Source organism: Gouania willdenowi, chromosome 5, assembly GCF_900634775.1.
Source record: "Gouania willdenowi chromosome 5, fGouWil2.1, whole genome shotgun sequence".
In the NCBI taxonomy this organism is placed as follows: Eukaryota; Metazoa; Chordata; class Actinopteri; order Blenniiformes; family Gobiesocidae; genus Gouania; species Gouania willdenowi.
This window is the reverse complement of record NC_041048.1, coordinates 21,860,654-21,887,518: the sequence shown is the minus strand read 5'-3', so window position 1 is coordinate 21,887,518 and position 26,865 is coordinate 21,860,654. Positions and strand designations below refer to the sequence as shown.

At 41.0% G+C, this 26,865-nt stretch overlaps 2 protein-coding genes across 2 annotated transcripts; both read left to right on the top strand.

The window, feature by feature from the left end:
* Positions 1–287: 287 nt before the first annotated feature.
* On the top strand, positions 288–10,052 carry LOC114463464 (nuclear receptor subfamily 1 group D member 2-like). The gene is given in 9 exon segments (XM_028447023.1): positions 288–780; positions 5,899–6,186; positions 6,273–6,361; positions 6,453–6,597; positions 7,759–8,006; positions 8,008–8,295; positions 8,374–8,559; positions 8,649–8,859; positions 8,953–10,052. Coding segments are annotated over 9 exon segments (1,671 nt in total). The 5' UTR covers positions 288–761; the 3' UTR covers positions 9,150–10,052.
* An 8,058-nt stretch (positions 10,053–18,110) lies between these two features.
* faim2b (Fas apoptotic inhibitory molecule 2b) lies at positions 18,111–26,630 on the top strand. The gene is made up of 12 exons (XM_028447332.1): positions 18,111–18,125; positions 19,946–19,994; positions 20,063–20,130; positions 20,204–20,268; positions 20,358–20,411; positions 21,762–21,812; positions 21,902–21,941; positions 22,673–22,710; positions 25,766–25,853; positions 25,943–26,038; positions 26,238–26,291; positions 26,364–26,630. Exons 1-12 carry the CDS (start codon positions 18,111–18,113, stop codon positions 26,511–26,513), a joined length of 768 nt encoding a protein of 255 aa, XP_028303133.1. The 3' UTR covers positions 26,514–26,630.
* Positions 26,631–26,865: the final 235 nt, after the last annotated feature.

Sequence of the window (26,865 nt, the reverse complement as noted above, 5' to 3'; positions counted from 1 at the left end):
GCTGAAGCTTTTGCTGTTTCACTGTGACAGAGAAAGAGTGAGAGCTCTCGCATACACCAGCTCTGAGTCTTTTATGTCTCCCAGCCTCGGCAGCTCATTATCATAAAATGTGTGTCAGTAGGGCAGCTGGAGCTCACATGCCATGCGCACATGCTGCAGAGCTTTGAGCAGCATTCCTACCAGTGTACCGTGTCCACGCAGCGCTGTCAGCCAATCAGAAAGTGAGAAAGGGGAAAAAAAAGATGGGGGCGTGTGAGGGAGGGGTGTGATGTGTTCACAGAGCAGGACACACACACACACACACACGGATAGACATCAACAAACAAGGAGGGACACACAAAGGGAGAGGGAGGGCGAAAACGGTCACATTTCTCAGGCACCTGAAAACGTGCGGGATATTTTCGGACGCGTGTTGCTTATTGATGAGAGGGGGAGTGTTTAAACTACTGCCACACTGAGCGTGTTCTCATGCTGACTGTACATGGCAGCCTGATCGCAATGCGACCTTTGTAATTGAGAGATTCCCTCTTTCCTCCTCAGTCATATCCTACGACACAGAGAGAGACACACGCTGCTTTCTGCCTCTGCTCCACTTCGGAACAATATCTGGATCAACAACAGATTTTCTCTGAATCCTTTATTTTTGACTTTTCATTGACCGACTTTTTATTTTTATTTACCCGATCTCATTCTCACCCAGTCTGAGTGTTGGGATTTCTGTCAACCTGCTGCATTATTATACCAACAACCATCCAGGAAACATGGAAAATAGCCCCGGTGGTAAGTTGGCTTTTGATCATTTTTTAAATTTATTTATTTATTACAACTGCACTTGCTTTTATTTATTTCATTATTATTATTATTATTATTATTTTTTTTTTTTTTTTTTTAATGAACTGTGCGCACATAAATCATGCTTTATGGTGTGTTTGGAATCATGATTATGTGCTTTCACGTAAAATGTAGGGGTTGAGTTTAGTCTCTAAAGCTCTTTAAAAGAATGGGACACTACTAATTTATATGTGCGTGTGAAGATGATTACATGTTAAAAAATAAATAAATTAAAAAAAAGTATTGTGTGCACATGCGCCAAAAAGGAGGCAAGTCAATATTTACTCTTTCACAGCAGACTGTTCAGTTTTATTGATTTCTACTTTAATTCAGTTGCAGTGTAGACTAGTGGTCGTGGCGTGCCGCCAAGTGTGATGTGCTGCAGGGTTCAGTGAGTGAAGCTGATCACAGAGGAGGAGGGAAGTCCTCCTCGTCTGTATTTGCGGTGTACTTCCGATTCTTCACATGTAAACAAACTCCCGTGAAAGGCCCCTCGGCGGCACGTTTTTCACGCCACACCCCACTACAGTATGGACATGTCCGTGTGTCACTGTACACGACGATTAGGAACAATCACATGCAGCTGATCTGATCCTGTCTGCGCTGTCCTCTCCTTGTACAGCGTGGTGCGTTCACGGGCAGCGGGTGACGTCTCAGCCAATCACCTTTAAACAAAACTACTACTACTAATAATAAAAAAAAATCACCAAAAAAAACCCTGCCACAATATACATACTGAAAATAAAGACCTATAAAGCGAGTTTAAATTAATAGGAGGCTATAATGGCTCCGTTAAGATTAAATATTAGAACATATGGAGTAAAATAGCATGTTCTTGGTAATATTTTATTAAAATAATAATCTAACTTGGGGCTATAATTCCGTTCTATAACTGTGAGCTTTAATACTAGATTATTTGCTGAAGTGAATCCGCAGAGCTGATTCACCTGTACAGGTTGTCTCTGCTTGTCTGGTGCGTGGCCTCTCCTCCTCACACGTGAGTGGAAGCCGTGTCAAAGATCGGACACGCCCACACTGCAAAAACTAGTGACCTGTGTCAAATGTTCCACCCGTGCTGCAGGAAGTGAGTGGAGTAAACACGAGGCTCCGCCAGGACCGGAACCACCCACTGTCGAATAAACCGGACTCCATTTAATGTGTAGCCTATTGTTTCACGTGCTAAACGGCAGCATTAAACTGGATTTATGACCCGGGGTTAAAAATAAAACATATTTTCAGGACATTGATATAGTTCCGGGTATTTGCATTTTAACCCCTCCTTTCTTTTGGGACCACACCTAGTTATGTCTAACAGGAGTAACCGTGTTCCTTTTAATTATTATTCTGCGTTTTGAATAAAAAAAAAAAAAACATTCAATTTTTACTTGAATTCACATCATAATTCCCAGTGAGTGAGGAGGAGGATGTGGATGTTAGAGCGCGCTGTCGTGTCATGCTGCGAATGCAAAAATGCGCCAGATTGTACTTGAACGCGCCTCCCCGCCCCGCAGGAGTTGACAGCACGTGTACACTGCCTCAGTATCCACGTGCAGCGCATGTTCACGGAGCCGCCTCCACGCTCAGCACGCACGGGGATTCCTCAGCTGCTGTCGGTAGATTGGTCAGTGGGTCAGAGGCGAGGCCTTCCTGGGATTTAACACGAGGCTTCATCCACGAGGTGTCAGGCTATGGGTGTTGTCTGAAAGAACAACTTTTATCATCCAGTCGTGCGTTAAAGAACCAAGCGAACAAGCGGATGTGTTCTTCACACGCCTGAATACCATGGCCTGGATCGGGTGTTCTGACAAGCCAACACGTGTGACTTTGAGTCATGTTTTAATACTGTAACACAGATGTCAGACCATGTCAAAAGTGAAAATGTGACTCTGGTTGATATCACTTCCTCTGTGTTATCTTAGTGGTGTTTGCTGTTTCCTCACACAGTCCAAAAACATTCCACTCAAATAACTAATTCTGCTAATTTAAGAGTGGAATTTATTGTCAAACCAGGAAATGTAAGTAAAACCCTGTATAGTAATATTTCTTTTTGATCTGTAAGTAGTCATTTACTACTTACATGAACATTTATTAGAATTACATTACATTTTGTCTTCCTGAGTTCAGATTATTCTGTTAAATTAAAATTCTTTTCTTTTCTTATTTGAGCAATTTACATTCCTCAATTTTACAAAACACAAGATACATCATTACACGGTAACAAAAGCTCAAAAGGAGGAAGCTGAGGCAAGAAAGCTCACATTGTCATTACAAACATACAAATAGCAACAGGTTCTCTACCTTTATTCTTGACGATTGATGGTTTGAATCCCATCACTTTTCTTTAAACATGAATTCAGCAAAGATCAGGTGGTTACAGTTGTATCTCGCCTCCGCCAGTATAATGGCTTCACTTTTATGGATATAAATTGACTTTGTACCATTGGTCTGGTTTATCTAGGTTCAAATACTGTTGATTATAAACTCAGATTAATATATAACTATAGTGGTATTAACATTGAGTGCCATCCAAATGTCAGCACTGACCCAATTCTTTCTGATCAAACATTAAGCAATAGTTTAAGTTATAAAGAATGAGGATCGGCCGTGACTCTGACACGACATGCAATCATTAAAACTTCGCACTGCCTCGCACGCAGTGACGCACAGAAGCACCCAACATTCCTAAAGCCTATAAACATTACTTGGCTGCTTCGCTGATTAATAAACGTGTCCTGAAAATGGATAGCAAGCAACACCGTTTGAAATGTGCAAGATTAGTGCGTCACAGGTGGCACTGATAGTCACTGGAACAATAAGATTGAAGTGAAACCAGAATCCTTGTGGTTTTTTTGAAGCTGGAAAGATGATCACAGCAAGGCTAATTTATATTAAAAGCCTGACTGAGATGATGTTTCCCTTCGCAGTCAGAGAGGTGATCTGTCCTGTGATGGTGAACCATTAAGATTTGAAATGTAAACCATGCAAACAAACACCCTGCGTGTTGGTTGCTGCCCTTAGGAGGAAACATGTGAAATGAGGAAAGGGCTCATGATAAGAGGCGAGGCATTTCACGTGGAGTGCGGCTTAACATCCATGCACAGCTGCCAATGTTCACATGAGAGAGGACATGCAAGTTCAAGTGTACAAAGGGGCATGATGTCTATAGCGCTGCCATGTGTACACGCTCAGGGGTGGAAACATATGGGAGGGGCCATAAGAGTACTGTTTATTTTGTGTGAAGCAGCAGGTCACATGTAATAACCTGTGCCTGTGTGCTCCCGGGGAGACTTTTCCCAGAGCTTGTTCCGGCCCGTGGTCATATTCCAGGAAACTGTTATGAGGCGCCTGGGTATGGCATGTATTTACAGTGGGGAGGAGGGGGGGGGGATATGGTACTGTGAAAGCAGGAAATAGGAGTGGAGCTCGTGTGTTTGTAAGGTGTAGCCCTGTCAAGTGCAGGTGACGCTCGCACGTTTTGAGAAAATTCACCTTTTTTAACCCAGCGCACAGGAAAAACCACCCGAGCAGCATCCGTGTTTACAGAGAAGCTGCCGCATGTTCATTTCTTAAGCTGCTGCCACACACACACACACAATGGGGTCGTTCGCCTCCTTTTCAGTGTTGACACGTGTGAGCGGCGGAATTAAAGAGGCACTAAAGGTTACACCAAATGACAGCACGTGCTCTTTCAAGGAGAGAAAGCCCAGGAGACGCAGATGATTCAAGGTCTCTGGGAGGAAATGTGCCCCGAATTACCATGTCAACAATCCAAGGGTGTTGCTTCTGCTTAGAGAGAACGCAGCTCTGATAGACTGTAACCTTTATGTAGACACTCGACTAAACACAATAAAAAAAAAAACACGACTGACCAGTTTCTGAACGTCATTATCATATGAATTCAGTGTATGTAGATACATTTAACCATTAGATCTAAAGACAAAACCTTTAAGACTTTCAATCATAATTTAAATCATGTCGGTCTTGTATTAAAAAGATGTGGTGAGTTTTTCCCTGTCTGTTGATTCCTAGTAAGGACAAAATATGCAAAGTTTACTGAGTACATACTTTCAGATTAGTCACAGTTGGAGGCAACAACGTGACTGTGTGCCATTGCACTCTTTCTAGTGACTCAGAGGAATGCATCAGCTTATGGTCACCGTGCTCTGCTGGCTTTGCTTTTAGTCTGTAGTCACAGCATTAAAGCGTGATAGGCCCCAGCTCTTGTTGTGGCACTGCTGCTGTTGTCTACACGGGACTGCGCAAAGAGCCTTCTGAGCCAGGCGGGGAACTGTGTCAAGAGTCCATGTGAGCTCGTGGTCAGGTGGCTGGCGGATAGATGGGTCTGCGGCCCAGAGCGCGCGTGTGTGAGGGGAGGGGCTGCTGAGGGGAGGGGTGTTGGGTGAGTAGGAGGAGGAAGCAGGAGAAGGGAGGGGAAAGAAGAAGCATTGAGAGAAGGAGACTCTGCTGTGAGAGTGAGCTGGAGGCTGGATGGCACAGCCTGCACGTGACAGCCAGCCCTTCATGTTGCGGGGGAGGCGCACTGTCTGGAAAACAATGGAGTGGGTGCGTGCTGTCTTCAGGGATAATGGGCCATTTCAGATTCAATGTGACATCCTGCAGCAAAGAGCTGTTTGTGGGCTCTGCATTAAACATGTTAGGAAGGAATGGTGTAAAGCGCAGTCCTAATTAGTCATTAGGACCTGAATACTCAAGACACAACATAATCTGTAGGAATCCACTCAGCAATCGTGATCAACCAAACATATCATACAAACAGACAGTCTGTGCAAGTGGATAAAATGTTTTTCTTCATTTGACCAAATGTTGCAAGTAGCTACAGACATCCAGGTCAGCTATCATCCCTTCTGTAGACACAAATAACTTTAATTGTGCAAGTCTTTCATCAGATCAAATTCTGCTGTCGCACTCAGGGTTTTAAATGTTCCAGTGAAAGGTTGCAATGTACAATATTCAAACATTGATCCAGAGAAGTCGGTCACCCACTGTGCTCATGCCAAATAAAGACCAGAAAACTAAGTATCCAACTCTCTCTCTCTCCTCCTCCAGGTGGTGTTATCCTGTACGCTGGCTCATCTGGAAGTGCCAGTCCAAGTCCTGGCAGCCCCTCCAGTGGATACCAAACCCAGTCCCCCTCCTCCCACTCACAGCCCTCCTCTCCTGAGGCGGGTTCCTATCAGGAGATTGGTTCCCTGAAGCAGAGAGGCGACCGGTCAGGGGGGGCGACATCCCCAAAAAGGGTCTTCCAGTTCCCCGATGTGAGCAATGCTCCATCAGCTACCTACGCACACCCCACAGTAGCTAAGAGGCATTGTGGCTTCACTGGCACATTCACCAGTAAGTACTTTCCCACGATCCTCCTTCCTCCTGCCACCAAGTCATTGGTAGAATTTGTCTAATCATGATTTCCTCTTCTTTTCCAGAGACTGGAGGCATGGTGCTTCTGTGTAAGGTGTGCGGTGACATCGCATCCGGGTTTCATTACGGCGTGCACGCCTGCGAGGGCTGCAAGGTAAGCTGCAGCAATAGTGTACCGCAACACAACATATACAATATGGTGACGAAGAACAGTGTCTAAAATCCTTGTGCTTCTGTGGTTAAAGGGTTTCTTCAGACGCAGCATCCAGCAGAACATTAACTACAAGATGTGTGTGAAGAACGAGAATTGCCACATCATGCGCATGAATCGCAACCGGTGCCAGCACTGCCGGTTCAAGAAGTGCCTCTCAGTGGGCATGTCCAGAGATGGTAAGATACTTACTTCAAAGGACAATTAATATAGTAGTATTTAATACTGATAAACAAAGGGATTTTCCCCTTAATTAAACTGACTCAATGTGACGTTGTGAATCTTCAATCCAGGCATTCTTTATCATTTTTTTTTTTAATCATCTACAGGAAACCTAATATCTATAGGTACTGATTATAATGCTGACATCTGTAGGCTGATAATTTTGGACATCCCTATTTTTGATGAATGCAAATGATAAATTTGGATAAAATACTGCTTTTACACAACATAAAAAAGGAACAATTTGAATACTTTTTGGTCATAGTGTTCAAGAAAACTAAAGTTTCTCCCCGTTGTCTTTTCTTTGCCTCTCTTTTTCATTCTCCGTCACATTTATAAAAACGGGAGCATTAGAGTCCTACTGTCATCAGTCAGGCACAGAGTGTGAAAATTACTGGTTATTTTAGGAAAGTGGAGCAGAACGTTGTGCAGCCTTCTCTGACGCATGCATCTGCATCTGTAAAGACATGCTGCTGCTCTTCGAGCCTCATAAACCCTTAAAACCTGAATTTATTTTAGCAGTAAAACATTGTCACTGAAGGTAATGTAGCTGGCCAAAATGAGTCATTTCCAGTCATGTCAGGTGGTAGATTAACAGCCAATTATAGTTTTCGGCCCCTTTTATCTCACCCCCAGGCTAGCTGAAAGGATATGAATCATCTCTGTATCTAAAATCTCTTCCTTTGTCATTGACCTTCCCACTGGTCGCTGGTTTCACCAATGACATCCTATTCTTTATTGCTGACCCAGTGACCTACTTCCAATGGAAGAGAATGAGCACTTTGAGGAGAGGGGAAGAGGAGAGGGTGGTGTGACGTAGCGTACTATAAATAGGAGCATCTAGTGAAAGTGAAGAATTAAGAAGAAATGATGGGGGAAGGGAAGGATTTCAAAGGCAGAATAGGATGGGAGAGGATGAGACGAGGCAGGTGAGAGAAGTGAGACGGCAGATGTGAGAAAGACAAAGGAGGGAGGGAGAGAGAGGATTAGTGACACATAGAGCTACAATCTCCAGAATCCAGAAATGAGGACAGTTTTAGTTGAACAGTGATGATTCAAGTGCCGATAGTAAATAGTACATATGACGAAAGGCTAACAAAGCTGTCTTTTTTCCCCAGCTGTTCGTTTTGGGCGTATTCCCAAGCGAGAGAAGCAAAGGCTACTGGATGAGATGCAGAGCTACATGAACAGTCTCAATGAGTCAGCCTCTGTAGAAATGGAGGCGTCCCCCCCTCAGATCGCCCCCTGCAGTCCGTCGTCCCAGGTGAATGATGGGACCGGCTCCTTCATGCAGTCGTACTGCAGCGAGGAGAAACCACACAAGATGGCCAAAAGCAACAGCAACCTCTGCACGACGTCATCTCGGGGCCTTTCGCACGCAACGCACCCAGCCCAGCAGAGAGGCGGAGCAGGGTGGGTTGACAACCAACTACAGTTTCCCTATCACCAGCACCGCCGCCAACAACAACAACGACAGCTCATCGAGCATGAATGTTGACAATGCAAAATACTCCTACTCCTCCGGTCACGGCCAGTGTCCTGTCACTGGGAACATGTCGTCCCAGTCCTACGCAGCCAGTCACGGTTTCCAAGCCAATGACTCCCAAAACCAAAACAGCTGCCCCTGGAAGCTGAGCAGGGGCTCCAAAGTACTGGTGAGTACTTGTTTTGTTCTGTCGTCTCTAAAACAGTAAAAGGTTGAGAACACGTCGTTAACGTCTCTCTTCTCACAGGCCTGCCCTCTCAATTCCTGCCCAGTGGCTCCAGCAAGTCGCTCCAGTCAGGAAGTGTGGGAGTCCTTCTCCCAGTGCTTCACCCCCGCTGTTAAGGAGGTGGTGGAGTTTGCAAAAAGCATCCCAGGCTTCCAGACTCTCAGCCAGCACGACCAGGTCATGCTGCTCAAATCCGGCACCTTCCAGGTACGTAAATCAGAGCCTTTGAAAAAGGTGATGTAAATCTTGTATGTGATGAGTAGTTTGGAGCTGACTCTGTTCTGTTGGGTTAACAGGTTCTTATGGTGAGGTTCTGCTCGCTGTTCGATGCCAAGGAGAGGACGGTAACGTTCCTCAACGGACAGGTTTACTCTCTGGCGTCGCTCCGAGCTCTGGGCATGGGATCCCTGCTGGATGCCATGTTTGACTTCAGTGAGAAGCTCAGCTCGTTGGCCTGAGAGCCTGACGAAATGGCTCTCTTCATGGCGGTTGTGCTGGTGTTTGCTGGTAAGTCTCACACGCATACGAAAAACTGTGTCGTAAAGTGTGCAGACACATTCTTCTCACGTTTATTCTCTTTTACTCCCTTTTTCTGCTCAGATCGCTCTGGCATTGTGGAAATGGGAGCTGTGGAGCAACTCCAAGAGAACCTCATAAAAGCTTTGCGTTCTCTGATCACCAGCCGTCGCCCTGACGACAGCACGCTCTTCCCAAAGCTGCTGCTACGTCTGCCTGACCTGCGCACTTTAAACAACCAGCACTCTGACAAACTTCTAGCTTTCCGCATAGACCCTTGAATTATACCAGCTCACAGCGAAGTGGGATCAGACGTTTGGGAACATCCATGTTTCCGTGTGCGAGCCTCGCTAGCTGCAGTCAGTCCACTGGCTTGTGCGGGGCGAGCTGTGCTTGGTCTGTAACACTGAAAGAAATGTCAGTGAACGCACAGGCTATGGGAGCTCTCCACCCAGTTCTTCCAGTCAGAACTGATGACTAAACTACTGGGAACGCATCACGTGCTCTTCCACCAGTTTCATGTGAAAACCATTGTCACCTCTTCCTCCTGAGGTTTATCGGACATTTGTTCACAAGACCAAAAAGAAGTCAGAGTCCAAGCCAACGAGAAGGAAGCACAAACTCCGACACTAATGTACATTCTCAACACTTTCCATGCATTAAACGACCTCCTGACTCATATTTATGACAGCGAGAGCAGATTTGAATACAGAGCAGCATGTGTTTGAATGATATAAGCTATTTTCACGTGGAAAATTTATAACAATCACCCATTTGTGATTAAGAAATGCATCACATTTTTGAGAAATGAGACGATGTTACATTGTTCTTGTATATGGTAATCAGGGAGTAATTATTGGTCATTTTAGACCTGGTCTGACGGCTTCTGTGTTCAACGTGTTCTGTTGTATATTTTGTATATGAATGTTCCTACCCTCGGTATTTTGCCTTTGATGTGTAAATGAAACTAGTATTGGAATATTGTATGAAGTAACACGTAATAGACTGCTCTACAGACTGCAGAGAGTAAGCACTATTTGAATGGAGTATAAACTTTATATTGGAAAAGTGTATAAACTGAAATAAATGTAATATTGTCCAATGGCGGCATCAGCCTGTGTATATTTTGTAAATGATTTGTGGGAACACAATAGAGAGCCATTATTAAATATTGTTATACAGCATTCCTTCTTGTCTTCATTTCTTTCCATTCTCTTCCCTTTAACGTGATGCTGAGGCGTAGCATGGATCCGTAACCTAGCAACAGAGGGAATCAGCCAATGGTGGTTTAGGCCAAGGAGCCATTAGGGCTTTTATCATCAGCAGGAAACATCACTTGATATTTGAGTGTGTGATAAGCACAACTAGTGAGGATGTCTGGTGGAATAGAGAAGACGGGTCGATTCAGGGAGATGTCCTTCTCACAGAGGACATTGTTCTAACATGCAATAAGGAGCCATAGTGGGGTGGTTCCCGACCTTTTTCTGCTGTGCCCCCCTTTAAAGAATGGAAAAACTCAGGGTATCCCCATCATGACAAAAAAAGTGTAACCTTTGTTGAAAGAAAAAAAATGTAACTACTCTTCTTCAAATCTCAAAAAAATAACATAAAATTTGCAATCATAAATTATAGAAGAGTAATAATAAAGCTCTTTATTAATAACTTGACTAATTATTAACTTGAAAACCACTACTCAAGTACAGGGGTCTGCAACCTGCAGCTCTGGAGCCTCATGTGGCTCTTTGACTCTTATTCAATGGCTCCCTATAGCTTTAAAAAAACTATTGAAATAAATTGTTTTGGTTTTTTTTATTACAGAAGCTATTAATGATTAATGACAAATAAACTCAAGATAACAATTTAACCTAAAATAAATCACATTGTGCAATGACTCAGCACCTTCCTACTTCACTTCCTGCAACACCTACAGACCATTAATTTTCCCTGCACTTGTGTCTAACCTTCGGTTTTAAATCACTGGTAAATAACTAAACCAACAAAAACACTATTCTGGAAGAAAATAGAGATTTTAATAGTGTGGGGACAGATTCATTTAACCACCAATGTGCAGGTTAAATATGCATGTTTTATGTGTGGCAAGAAATGAGCAAAATTAAGCATGTGTTGACCACATGATCAAATGTGTTATCAAATTCAAGTTATTTTTTGTAGCCTTTCAAATACATTAATTAAAAAAATCTTCTATATAACATTGTGTTCATGTAAACTAAGAATTTGAAGATGCAAGATACTGTTTATTTTATTTTAAACTGTTTTTAAGTTGCCATTTACATGATCAATATAAATCAAATCCAATTAAATCAAACACTAATCTTTATAATTTTAACTGTATAGAATTGAATACACTGTATCGTCTTCATTGATGAAACAAAATGGCTCCTTGTAGAGTAAAGGTTGCAGAACCCTGCTCTAGTGCAACATGACTATATCCCAGTTTTCTGCTAGGAGACCTATGAATTTCTTATGACAAAGGCAGCAGAGTTGTGAGGAATAGGGGAGACGTGACCTCCCCCCCCCCCAAAAAAAAAAATAGAGTGGGGGGGGACAGTAGGAACATCATGTTATACACCCCCCACCACCACCACCACCACCACCACCTTAGTTTTACCCCTAGAATGATCCAAATCCTGGTTAAAGTTAACAATTACATTATTCATTTTTATGTATTTTCCTATTTGGAAATCTGAATCAGAAACAGTTTCATTGCGAGGCATAGTTAAACCATGCAAGGAGTATACTTTGGTGGATGAGTGTCTGTAAGTGTCCATAAGACAATAATAATCAGCTGATATCGTCAATACATTCAATCCAGCACCCTGGAATCATGTCATCAAGATGTGATGTGGCACAGAGTTAATCAATGCACATGTTTATGAGTTTGATTCCCGATCAAAGGTGTTTTGCAGAGATGTTTGATATCATCTGTGTAGAGTACTGATGTGTTCTACTCAAGTAGAAGTACTGTGACTTGATTGAAATTGTACTCAAGTACAAGTACAAGTAAGTCATACATAAAATACTGAAGTACAAGTAAAAAGTAGCTCAATTAAATAGTATTCAAAGTAAAAGTTTTGTCAAAATGTACAATTATTTTTTAAATTTAATAACCAATGAATTCAATTCAAAAGTAAAGAATTCTCATACTCTAAGTATAGCAACATTTATGACTTGGGTCGGGACCCAAAAGTGGGTCACAGACCTGCACTGGGTGGGTCGCAGACAGCTGATCAAAAATATATAATTACTTAGTGCCTCATGTTGGACTTGTCTTTTATTTATTTTGAAAGAAACTTTTTCTTTTGACAGGCATGCTCTGAAATGCATGTTACACAGGAAAATATATAGATTTATGTTTTTAAAAAGTATTGTGTGTTTTCAACAGCTATTTTTGAAAAACTAAATTTGGTTGGTTGAATTCTAAAAAAAGAAAAATGGGTCGCGATTCAATGACCATGGTAAAATGTGGGTCCCAGGGTGAGACCAGTTGAGAAGCCCTGCTCTAAAACAGTGCCATGCTAAATGTGCCATGTGGGTAAAACATACTAGGTAGCCCAACCTGAACCGAGAAATAGGTCAAATACATCCATTCAAATGCGTGTTTGGCACTGTACATTACGTTTGATCTGATTGGTCGGCTATGATTGTGATGTATTTGATTGTTGTCTGGTCATTTCATGTCCGTGATCATTTTAAAAACAAAAATAATAATTTACTCAGCAACGGTTGGGTGTAGAAATGTAACAAATTATTTTACTTCTCTTTTACTGCTTAGAAATATACTCTTAGAAGTACAAGTGCACAGAAAAGCAACTGCATTACAGTAATGTGAGTATTTGTAATCCAGTACTTTCACCTCTGCTGATATGGCGTTATTGCCCAACACATTTCGGATGTTAGCCAATACTGATATAAATAGAGTCCTAATTCTAGGTCACCATATCTCTCTCTTCATGGTATTAACTTTTGAAGCCTGCTTTGAATGCGTTCTCCCATTGAATGTATTTCAGATCAAACTTCACAGAAAAAGTGGCTAATTTATGACTACCATGTGTTAAACAACAAAAGTCTGTTCTTTAATATTGTTGGGAAACAACGGCATCCTCTAAGTACTTTCCCCTAATGAAGTTTTTATACCGTTTCTGATGGTGACTTAGTTTGCTAGATTTTGCACAAAAAAAAAAAAAACCCTGCCTATTTGACAAGAAAATATTACAATATATGTAGAAAAACTGATACATCATCTGATATGAAATTTCCTTCCTGTGGGACAAAGTCTCTGCTTACGTACACTTATTCTAATCTATTTTTTTCAAGGCAATGCTGAAATAAAGTGACGTGCTTATTGAAACCAGGTGAGATTATGGAAAGTGTCTGAACGAGAATCTCAAGCCTCAAGTCTTGGCAAAATAACATTACTTTTCCCATTCATTTCTATGGTGTACTGTACGTCATCACACGTCATTTCGACTAGACTGAATAAAAAGTTTGAGATATAACGTCATTTCGTCTTGTCCAAGTGTGATTTAGGATAGCTAAGACAAAATATAGATCTTTATTTGAAGGGAGAAGACAGGCATTTAGACTAGGCCACACGACCTTTAGATTACTGTATGCTGCCTTGTCAAAATGATGTATGAGATATCAGTAATAACACATTCTGTCAACACTTTTTGCCACCTTTAACAACAAACCACAATTAAAAAACGTATGTGAATTTTGTAATTTTGTTTTCTCATGAAATATAATGCTAATGTTAAATCTAAATCTACATGTTTAATCTAAATGTTAAACCTAAATATTAAATGTTAAATCTAAATTTAAATGTTATTTGCTGTAAGTCTGGTCAAATATAAATCACAAGTTTTTCAAACATGGTTTGTTGCTAAATGTGGCTAAAAGTTGCTGTTTATTTTAGCATGCGCAACTTTACATACGGCGCCACATGTGTGATTCACCTCTAGTCAAAATTATGCTAGATATCTGCAATGTTCATAATGACAAATGGAATTGAAGGGTAAATGTTGAATAGTCACATGCCCCGATGTATCGTGGGTAATTTAATGAACTTATAAGTTTTGTCTGAGCTTCGAACCTTCTGACTGTTAATGAAGACCAGTCCTGGGCTGAACGTCTGTAGATGGAGACAACTTGGTTCTAAATGTTCGAAATAGAAGAAGTTTAGTGTTGTTTGTACTTTCTTTACGATGTGTTCGAGAAATTAACCATTTAAAAAAGACCAACTTGGTGGCCAAGGGCGCACGGTGGTTAGCACGTCCGCCCCACAGCAAGAAGGTCCTGGGTTCAAGCCCTGGGGTGGACTTGGGTCCTTTCTGTGTTGAGTTTGCATGTTCTCCCCTTGCTGCGTGGGTTTCCTCCGGGTACTCCGGCTTCCTCCCACAATCCAAAAACATGACTGTGAGGTTGATTGGAGTCTCTAAATTGCCCATAGGAGTGAATGAGAGAGTGAATGGTTGTCTGTGTCTGTGTTGCCCTGTGATGGACTGGCACCCTGTCCAGGGTGTACCCCCGCCCAGCGCCCTATGAGAGCCGGAGATTGGCACCGGCAGACCCCCGCGACCCTGTTAAATGGGAATAAGCGGGTATGAAAATGGATGGAACTTGGTGGCCCGTCGGCCACATGCAGTCTAATTTTGTGCGACCACCAAAACAAACGAAACAACACAAAAAAAGCACAAAATAACCCCAAAAGCATACTTACTGACAAAAAACAATCCTCCTGAAACATGTAAAAGGCCAACAAAAATACATGAAATAACTTTGAAAATACACTCAAACAAATGAAAAGAAATACACAACAAAAATGCAAGGAAAACAAATTGAATAAACACAAAAAAAACTTAAACATACTGTAACAAAGGACTACGGAAATACACACAATGACAGAATGATACAGAAAAATACAATAGCACGGTAGGGCATCAGTGCTCTGTGTTTACCCTTTGATGTGTGTTTTTAAATTGTTTTCTGCTTTTATGTTGTCCTTTTTGTGTGTGTTTTTAAGTTGTTTTGTGTATTTATGATTTTTTAGTTGTTTTCAAGTTATTTCCTGTATTTCTGTTGTTGGTTCGTGTATTTTCAGGCAAATTTGGGTAATTTTGTTTGTCACTTTGTGTTTTGCCATCAATTTGTGTGTCTCTGGAGTTATCACTTTTATTTTTTTTGAGTAATTTTTTTGTATTTCTGTTGTGCTTTTGTGAGTTTTTGGTAAAGTGTTGTTATGTGGACCTGTTAAAGTCCCCATTGTCCCTGTTCAGGGCTGCAGTCCGCTGGTTGGAAACATGCTGCTCTGACCTGGATCTACACATGAAGCTGATCTATTTTCCTTTGGGGGCAGTGGGAAGTAAAAAGGTACCAATACACCCACCTTTATCATCACACTGCTCTGCTGTTTTTATATTCCTAGCCCAGAAATGATTTATACGATCTTCTACTGCCATCTAGTGGCCACAGAAAAGGTTACAAGTCTGAAGACTGACGCCACCAAGCGGTCGTTGGGCTACTATTACAAGGCAGGGCAAATGTAAGGCCATTCAATGTGCTTTTCATGAAAAGTGCAGCAGAAAAAAATTAACAGTTTAAAAATCAATAAGAACTTGAAAATCAGCAGTAAAATCTTTATATCAACAATAATATGATTAAAAAATATCCCCTCAGTCATACACAGTAGAGAAAAAAAAAAAAAGAGTGCCTGTACAGTTTTTCTCGATTGATAAGACACTGTTCCTGAAAAGCACACACTTCCACTGCACCCTATTTTCATCAACCGCCCAAGCAGGGCCACCCCACCAGCCACAGACCGACACGCGGGCATTTCCAAGCACCCCCTAACGTTCACTGCTACCCCACACCAATGCCGCCAGCAGAGTCCCTGTGACGTTTGGAAACTTAAAACTTGGGTTATCTATGTCCACGCTCAAACGCAAAACCTGAGTTTTCCTAAATCTTCAATTTGGTCAGAGTTTTCCAAAAGCCCTGTTTTTAATTACCTTATCAGGGGTTTTCGTGTGGATGACAGGCCAAACTGTAGAAGAACATATTCATTTTAGTAGATACCCGACTACGTGTGGACAGGGTCTTAGTGTCTTATTAATCAAGTAAAAGTGTAACTTTGATTTAAAAATGTTGACATTGGATGCTGACTTCAGCTCTGCAGGCAGTTTGTTCCACTTCTTTGCAGCATAACAATTAAAAGCATCGTCACCATGTTTACTGTGAGCTCTGGGATCCACTATCTGACCTGTGTCCATAGATCTGAGAGACCTGCTGGGTTCATACCTGATCAACATCTCACTGATGTATTCTGGACCAAACCCATTCACACATTTCTACACCAGCAGCAGAACTTTAAAGTATGTTCTGAGACTGACTGGGAGCCAGTGTAAAGACAGTTTTTCACAATGGCTAAAACACTAAACCCCATTCTCTGAACAAACCTTAAACACTGTGTTATACTCCAACACAACTGTGGTCTTTTACACAGAACTGAAAACTGAACATGCATTTTTCTAATGACGTGATCAGACCCATTGAGCAGGATTTATAGTTAGAGATTTGTCTCCCAAATATATCCACATGCCCTGGATACTGTCCTAATTATTATAGTTTTTTTTCAACATAGTGTCTAACGCAGCGGTCTGCAACCTTTATTCTGAAAGGAGCCAATGTGCCTCATCTCACCGTGATTAAAGTCCTTCCGGAGCCGAAAAAAAATACCTTCTCAATTAAAACTATACAGTGCATAAAATTCTATACAGTTAAATCAAATAATGTTATGTAAAGAAGATTTTTTCTTTTGGCCATGTATTTGAAGGACAACAAAAAATAACTTCAACACATGCTAATTTCTCATTTCTTGCCACATATCAAGCATGCATATTTAACTGGCACGTTGGCAGTCAAGTGAATCTGTCCCCCACAATTAAAATCTTTATTTTCTTTCAGAATAGTCTTTTAGTTGGTTTAGTTACCAGGGATTTAAAACAAGGTTGACCACAGGCGCAATAAGGAAAGTTAATGGTCTGTAGATGTTGCAGGAGTTGAAGTAGGAAGGTGGCTGAGTTATTGCACAATGTGATTTATTTTTAGATTGACAAATTATTGTCTCCATTTCATTTGGTGTCAATGTCATTCATATTTTAAAGCTATAGGGAGCCATTACAAAGAGTCAAGGGGCCACATGGGGCTCCAGAGCCTCAGGTTGCAGACCCCTGATCTAACGGATGCTCTGAGGTGAACCTGTTTTTACCTGTTTTTACTTGCTGTGTGTGATCTGAACACAATGTTTGGTTTTGAGGTGATTGTGAGACAAAACTCTGGGGTTTTGTGAATGTATTTTGAATTTTTGGATTTGTGTTTAACGTTTTGAGAAAATGGGTTGAGGTTTCATGAAACGTGCTTTAGCAATTGTGAAAAACTGAGATGTGGCTAAATACTTTTGTTTATGTAATAGTTATATATATATACTGTATATATATATAACATAAAGGTAAAGAGAGGTCAAAGAGAGTAAATCGTCTTCTTAACTTGATGCCCATTAGTGCTTTTGTTACTGAAGCTGCCTCTGAGATCAGAAGCTAAAGATGATGTCACATGTTTACTCAACACTACACATAGCACATGGATCAAAACCAAACCAGACGACAAAGCCTTTGACACAAGGTTGATTCTATTGTTCTAGAATCCCCAAGCAGACATGATGATAAGGACGATGATGATGATGATGATGATGGTAGAGGATTTGAATAAAGCTCAGTGACCGTTTCCCTTAAAATAATTCAAAATAATCATACATTGCATATAATTCAGATATTTCTGTCCAGATCTGGGATTATCTGTTCTGGAACATTGTTAAGAAGCTCTGTGCCAGTAAAGAGATCCCTCCCCCCCTGTTTTGCAACATCCTTGGTTTGGTCTGGTTTGAGCTGAATGTGTTTGAAGCGTCTCTTCAGTGATGGAAGGACCTCATTAGTCTGAGGATAGGGGTGAGCAGGGATCAGGGTTAGAGGGAGATTAACAACACACAGGCCTATAAAGCTGCAGGATAATCCGCACAGTGCACAGCCAGATTTAGACCTACTATACCATCAACCTGGAGAGGCCGGAGCGTTGGATTTTAAAGAGATTGATCAAAATTTGAAATACTGACCAAGACTTGGAAACATCCTCCCTCAGAAGTGTAAGGACGAAAAAGGGCGAGAACGATGAAGAAGGAAAAGGTTCGTCTTTAATCGTCTGTCATCATATTTGTATATGTCTGTTGTTTATTGTTGGAGCTGAGGTCAGCGGGTTGGAGGAGGTGACCATACATAATTTGATTTCTAAATCAGAGAACATTTGGTCTGACCACAACATACTCTTTAAGTATTCTAATTTTACTTGAACATACCTTGTATTACAGTGATTCGCCAACAAATTCACCTTCTAATAATCAGCCACAAGCCAAACGTCCACTTTAATACTAGACAATGAAAATATGGAACAGTTTATAGCTGAGATATTACAGAATCACAGCAGGAAAATATAAAAATAAAGAAATAAAGGATATTCACACTATTATACAGGAGCAGTCTACACTCACGTGGCTGAATCTATTATAAACCCAGGAAAAAGTGTGATTTTTTTATCTGCATAATACAAATAAATTAGAAAAAAAAAAAGAAATGCATTTATAAAAGAACTATAAACTCAACTTTTCTTATTAGTTTGTAAAACTGAGAATGTGAGTGTGCTCCTTATTTTTAGTCCTGAGCCACCCATTGAGAACCTGTGCTGTGATAATAAAATATAATAGTTAAGTAGCTATCCTTTGTGAAGTTTGAAAAGTTTTTTTTTTTTTTTTTACTGAGTTAAAAAAAACAAAAAACAAAAAAAACTTCACTGAATGTTTTTTGTCGCCAAGTAAAGCAGCTTCCCCAACATGTATGAGAGAAATGACAGTAATGACATCATATTGGTGGTCAAGCACAGCGTCTTAGCTTTCAGAAAGTGTTGAATTTGTTTTATTAGATCAGGGGTCACCAACACGGTGCCCGCTGGCACCAGGTAGCCCGCATGGACCAAATGTGGGGCCCTCAGAAGCTTTAGTCACCAATGAGCTCCATCTAAAATCTGATTTAGTTTCCAGGATTCAAACTCACAAAGATAAATACATACGACAGATGTAGTTAGTATTTTATAAAGTGAAATCCTGCTGATGAAGTTTAAGTATTAAATTAACCAGCTTTAAAAAAACATTTTTTTCTCTGAAACATTGTGACAAATGTTTTTAAGTGTTGCAGATCTGGTGTATGGTCAGTGGTACATTATATATGATATTTAAAAAATAAAAAAATAAAAAACAAAAACGCAAAGTAGATTTTCATAAAATATGACAATTGTTTCATTTTACTAATTTTACATGTCATACGATTAGGTAAAAGTAGTTTGTTAGTCGCTAAAACTAGACGATAATTTTCTATGGAATGAAATGAAAATGAAAGAATTGCATAAATTAGGAGAAATAAAGTGTTTCATGTTGAAACCTAAACATTACTGCTAGCCTTCCTTATTATCTTACGCCTCTAATTAGAATCTGAATGTTTTATTGCCATTGTTGATGAACAGAATTCACAACTAGGAATTTGCTTTGGCTTACAGGTGCTATTGTTTGCAATAGCAAACAATAGAATAGATTAAATAAAACATAAATAAAAAATAAAAATAAGGCATGCAATAATTTTCTTATACAATAGACATGTTGACAGTGCAGGTTATTAAGAACATGATTTATAAAGTCAAACTGTGAACATGTAGTATTGAAGAAGTTATTTTCTTACTGGCAGCCCTTCAGACTATACAGTACCTCACAGTTTCAGAAAGGTTGGTGACCCCTGGGTTAGAAAAAAAAAAACAAAAAAAAAAAACAGTAATTTGACAAAAAAAAAAAAAAAAAGTAATTACAGTGATTTAAAGTGTGGCAGTAACATATTTGGTTGGGGAATCCTAAACATTTCCATGGATTTATAAAAACACCACTGAGTTTGATTTTCCATCCCAGCAGGTGGGAGATAACCATGAACCTCCCACTTATCAGGAGGCAACAGCAGGTAAGCAAACATACATGATGTTATATCATATATTACTATTATATATTATGTGATGTCTCTTCCCTCAGGCTACGGGGAGATGGAGGCTCAGTTCACCTGGGACGACAAAATCATCCGTCAGACTTTTATCAGAAAGGTAGAGAAAACCTCTGAGACACACACCTGACACTCACTCAGGTGAACTCATCCCAGTGCACGTCTGTTCGCAGGTCTACGCCATCCTGTCTGTTCAGCTGCTGGTTACCGTGGCGATCATTTGTCTCTTTACATTCTGGTAACCAACACGGTGTTAAACTCTGTCTTTGATTTCTAGCCTGTTTGTTTGAGCGCTGACCTGATTCATGGTAATTCTGTCTCTTGCAGTGAACCAGTGAGGTTCTACATTCAGACTCATCCAGGCTTATACATGGCATCTTAGTAAGTCTCGCTGCATACAGTAATACAGGAAGTCGGGCTTACGTCACAGATGATGTTAACGCTAGTAAATAAACGGGCGCCATCTTGAAATGGGGGAAAACAACTCGCTTGTGTGATGACAAAAACATCATTATTTCGATACAGTATGTCATACAACTATCAAGAGACTCTACCACAAGAGGCCAGGGGACGATATAAGACTAAGTGATCAGTAATAAGGATATCTGAGTGTCCATACGAAGTCCCAGCCTACACCTGGATCAACAATCCAAAACATCGGCCCAATTTCATCATTGAGTACCTGGCACGGTAAAAATCCTGCGGTAAAATCCTTACACGCCATTAATCACAGTGTATTTTATAACGGAGCTACAACGGATATAAATACAACATATTGACATCTAGAATGAAAAACCAAAGCCACCGAGATGCCCCTAAAATCCTCAATCCTCATTTCAGATCTTAACTGTTCACTTACCAGTTATGAAATATAGAGAACACACATACGCACACGTACTAGACTCCAGCATTTTCGATCATCCTATGAAGGAAAGCCAGCGCTTTCTTCGGTTCTTTTCTTTTGGGATGATATAAAAAATTACTTCAGTCAGGACCGCTTTAGTCAAAATAAATGATTTATTTACAATGAATGTGCATTAGGATTTATATAGCGCCTTTGAGCGCTTTACATGGATATGCATGCAATCGTATATTTGGCGGTGTGGGTCTGTTCCGGGGCCTCCTTGCGCTATCCGCGAGCTTACGTGGAAAGCCGGAGGTAGGGAGAGCACTCCTCCCTGACCTTCCCTGAGTCCTAGCTAAAGGCTAAAGCAAGGAGAACGGTTTGCAGAAACACCCTGAAACAGATCAGAGCATATGTTAATGACAAAAAAATGACACCCAGTTGGTTAGATACATACTCACCTGGAAGAGTTGGGGCGGAGGTGGGTTGTGAGATGCTTGGTTAGGTGGTAAGAGGCAGCTGTCGTGGTTTAAGTGGTGCTTCCTGCATGCTTTGACCAATGGGGAGCCAATCTAGGCCGTTGGTTGATTAGAGATGTGGCTGGCTTGACGTCCATGGCCTGCCTGAATTAACCCTATGCTCAATATCTGTATTATTTTTTACATTGGACAAACAGCCAAACGCACGACAGCTCTTCGGCATGGTGAAATCTTTTCTGTTACAACGGGAGTCAATGCGTTGTTAACGTTGTTTTACCCCCAAACAAATATGGCGACTGGTATTGCTAGGCAGAAACGTCACAACTTTCCTGGATGCCCGACTTCCCAAATGGGTCCATTTGGATTTGGATGCACCATTAATCTCCGTTTAACCTTTCACCCCCTCAGTTTGATGTTTTTTGCGACCTACATTGCTTTGTCCTGCTGTGGAGACTTGAGGTAGTAAACCAACCAAATCTTCAATAAATCTGCTTTTCGGAACATTTTCTGTCAATAACTGACCACGATCCATTGATTTCTCTCTACAGGAGGCAGTTCCCGTATAATGTCATCCTTTTAGTTCTTTTTGTAAGTATGACAAAAGAGTAAACATTACCTGTTCTTTTATGTACTGCACTAACGGTCTGATTTCCTAAAGGTGTGCATGCATTAAAACATGCTCTAGCTTAGCAGCACAAACACATGTAGTAGTTGATCTACTAATAGGACACATCGAGGAGGATTGTGTCCATCCAACGGGCAAAATAACCCAAGCTAGCCTCTAATGACATCGACTTTCTCACAACCAGACTCCCATATGGTGCTTGTCCTGCTTGGATTCACATGTGTTTGCTATTTACAGTATTCTCCTATTGCACCAACATCTCCATTCTGCTGTCACATATTATCCATGTTGAACACCATGACACGCACAAAAGTCTCATTAAAATAGGGTGATCTCTCTTATCATCTTAGTGAGCAAACAACGCATGCAGCAATTTTAGCGGTTTTTATTTGCGATCTTAGTAAATCAGGCTCTGAGTTGTTCTAATGGCAGTAAAGCTACACATTTAAGGTTTAACTAGAAGGAATCTAATAGTTATAATGTGTGAAACCTTATATACCTGTAATCTTTCACATGTGTGAAAGTAGTTAATGTGTTTGTCCTTTGATCCATCATGTGATGAAACTTCCTAGTGTTTGGAGCAGATAAAAAACTAGCATTAAACACTGTTTCATAGAACATGAACTGCTGTATGTGTTTAGTGAAACTTGACGTTTGGCCGATGCTTGACTGCGTTTTTGGCTTCTTCTTTCAGACGATAAGCATGGCCTTCATGATGGGATTTGTGTCAAGGTAAAGCCTAACATTGTTTCTGCACACCTGTGCGTTTCACCTGCACAGCATACATTTCATCGCCTGTTTTGTCAGGGTGTTGTGAAGTGTAGGACGCAGTTTCAGATGTGGAACAGGGAAGAGACAGGATTCCCAAAACCATCACCATTTAATATAATACTAAAATCCAGTACAAGTACAAACAAACCCAACATGTCCAAACCAGAAAGTACTAACAAAGTACCCAGAGGTGGCAAAAGAACTAGTTTTCAGTGCTCAAGTAAAAGTATAGATACTTGAATAAAAATAACTAAAAGTATTGAAGTTGTTGTATAAAAGTACATGCTACTAAATGTATTTTAGTAAAAAAAATGTAAACAAAATTCCCTTCAATATTAAAACACAGTTTTTGAACCAGAAAATTCCATATCTTTTAAGGACTTGTAGAAAAGTGGTACATGGAAATAAATTAAATATGTTACCCTTCATGAATTTAGCATTCATTCTAGATAAAATTAGTGAATAAGAATGTTTTACATTTGACGTAGAGTTCTTGAATGCCAGAATCTCATGATTTTTCAGCTTGTAAAGATTCACTGCCATGAATCAATCTTAACGCCAACAACTTTGAAAAGTTACTTTAAATGTGGCTTGCTCACCTCCATGTTAGCACGTTGACTAGCATTAGCTTCTCCTCCAGCTTTGGGGTTGTTGGTTTTCGTCTTTTTACGTTGTGATGTCATCTTTGAACGTCTTAAAAGTAACAAGCTCATTTTTAAAATGTAAGGAGTAGAACGTATATATATATTTATATATTTTTTTTTAAATTAAGGAGTAAAAGTTTAAAGTTGCCAAAAAAATAAATACTCAAGTAAAGTACAGATACCAGAAAAAACTGCTTAAGTACAGTTACAATGTATTTGTACTTCATTACTTGTGTCCTCTACCTAACTAAAAGGAGATGCAACAGTACTCACTCCTTAAAACAAAGTGAAGGTGGGAGCAGAGGAGGTTTGACAACACACAGAAACAGTAAACATGCACTGAAGTAGTTCGGCTAATCAGGGTAATTAGCTTCACCTGTGAGACTCTACTGCTGCTCTCTGCAACCACAGACAGACAGTGATCGCAAAGTAAAAGTCAAATACAAAAACAAAACAGGACCAGTGAAGAACCCGAACCTGCAATCTTAGAACGACAAAACATACTGTAAACACTTATCCAATTGGCTAGAATTACTGTATAACTAAAACCCCAAACCACTTTCTTCTGCTGCAAACATATGTATATGGATATGTTGTAGTGTTATTGATTGATCCCAAATTGATTTCCAAATATTACACTTGAGTTTTGCTATTGGCTGAAAATGGTGGTTCGTGATGTTTTGCTGGCTTCTTACATCACTGTTGGCTCCGCCCCCTCCTATAAGAATTTTAGAGATTTTACATATAGTATAGACTGGGCCTTCCAGGAGCCCCGCCCATAATCAAGGCATTTAATGAGTTTTCAGCCCAGACACACATCAGCCAAAACCTTAGGGTTTAGTTACTCTTTAACTATTTTCAACTTACAAAACATTCCACTTCTCTAAGTCTGGGTCGTGGGGACAATATCCTCAGCAGAGAAGCCCTGACAGTCCTTTTGCCAGCCGCTTCCACCATCTTCTTTCAATGCGTTCCCAGGCCAAATGAGAGATATAATCCCTCTAGTGTTTCCTGGATCGGTCCTTGGGTCTCCTCCCATCCCCAGTACACCCTGAGGGAGGTGTACTGGGCATCCCTGCTGGATGCGGAACCACCCCAACTGGCTCTTTCGATGTGGAGGAGCAGTGGCTCTATTCTGAGCTCCTTACACTATCTCCCCTGTACTAGTGATCTTATTTTTCATAACCCAAAGTAAATGACCATAGATGAGAGTTGGAATGTAGATCTTCTGGTAAACAGAGCTTCGCCTTCTGGCTTAGTCCTCTCTGTACCACAACGGACTGGGAAGGCGTTCTCGTTACTGCTGATGTCGCCAGTCGACCTCCCGCTCTATCCTAGAGCCAGACAAGATACTGAGATACTTAAAGTTATCCACTGCCTTCTTGGGGTAGAAATGTGCTCTAACCTGGGGTTGGCAATCCACCATCCTAGACTGGGCGGTGCTGATTCTCCAAAAATCAGAAAAAGGATGACACTGTTAAAGGTGCAGTCCGCAACTCTCAGATCCCTCTCCTCCTCTCCCTCTCCACTGCTCTCTTGCCCTGCCTCCAAACTTTCCAAAGTCCCTCCCTCAGAGGAGCTAACAAGCTAACGTTAGTCTGACAGCAACATCACAGTAATATAACATGTTCTGTTAAAAGCAGCGCTTCTCTCTCTCAATGCGCACACACCAATCTATCAGCAGCAGCAACAACACAGTGTCACTTACAGCAGCCCAAACAGAGGCTGCTGCGCGCACACAAACACATGCACCACAGAGTTCTAGTGTAACAATTACAAATCAAACATAATGTAAATCAAGCAGCAGTGAGTACCTTTCAAGCAGAAAAGTCAACAATTCCACCTCCAGACCATACACTGTAAAAAAGATGGCGCTCCAGCCCGGGAAAGGGGCGGGGCCTGTAAGCAACAGCTGTCAGATAACCCATCAAACACAAACCTGGCTCTGATTGGTTCTTTTTGCTCGGTCGCGGTGCATTCTGGCAATCTGCCAAAGGCAGCAGGAGCAGCGGGGGGGATTCACTGAGTCTGTTTTTTTCACACAAACTACTAGTTTCATGTAAAGCTGTCCATACATAGTGACAGCTTTAGTAAATATGACAAAAAGTCACTTTTATAAGAGTTACAGACTGCACCTTTAAGGAAGAACATCATTTGCCCTCCCACTAGAGAACAACATGGGCTTTGCCTTGTTTGCCAACACATTTCTCTGTAACTGTCCAGCTTCCACTAAATACATGTGGAACACAGTGGTTATTACTTGCCAATATGTTATTAGTGGGTCCTGGTACCAGTCCAGTTGAGAACTACAATTTTAGTCAATGTTTTAGCAACTTTGTTAATACATATACTTCTGTTTCTAATCTCTCCAGTTTTTACAACACCAAGTCTGTGATGCTTTGTCTGGGAATCACAGCCCTGGTGTGTCTCTCCATCACCACATTCAGTTTCCAGAGTAAGGTGAGGAAACAACCCATTTAAACGTCATTCAAACAGTCAAAACTCTGAAATCCTAGTATGGAATAAACCTTTTTTCTGTACTTGTTCAGGTTGACGTGACGTCCTGCCAGGGTGTCCTGTTCTCTCTGTGTATGGTCATGCTGCTCTGTGCCATCACTCTCTCCATTGTCGTCCCCTTCGGATACGTAAGTTCGCACTTACGTGTACAGATCCTTCTAGAAGAGTCTAAATATAGAGCATCTCAGGAGTAATATGGTTTACTTTTAAGGTAAAGGGATTGACCTCGTGGTTAATCTTCGTCGCTAATTAAAGCTCCGCCTTAATTAGCATTTAGCTCTCCTTAACAAAGCAGCATTTTGTAACGCTTTCATCTTTACTTAACAGGTTCCCTGGTTACATGGCATCTATGCTGTGCTAGGAGCCATTGTGTTTACTCTGGTAAGAATTAGAGAACTCATCTAAAACTTGTTCAAAGCTCATCATGTTTTTTCTCTTTATGTCCTCTGTCAGTTCCTGGCGTTTGACACGCAAATGCTCCTAGGGAACAAGCGCTACGCCATAAGTCCTGAGGAGTACATTTTCGCCACACTCAGCCTCTACCTGGACATCATCTACCTGTTCAGCTTCCTTCTGCAGATCGTGGGAGGAGGCAGAGATTGATGTCATGCATATGTCTTCACCGTAGTGGGCCATAGTTTGTTTTGCAAAACGGAGGACAGAGGGAGAAACTATGGTACTCCAACACAGGTGTTGTTTGCTACTGATGAGTCACTTTAGTTTCACGATGCTAGATCAGGCGTTGTAGAGCAGGGGTGATGAAGTCTAGCCCTGGAGAGCCCCTGTCCTGCATGTTTTAGATGTCTCCCTGCTCTAATACAACCTAATCTAAAGACCAATGTCATAATACATCATCTACAGAAAGCAAGCAACCCTGGTGTAGAGATTAGCACATCTGCTTCACAGCAAGATGTTCCTGGGTTCAAGGCCTGGGAGTGGAAACTTGGGTTGTCTC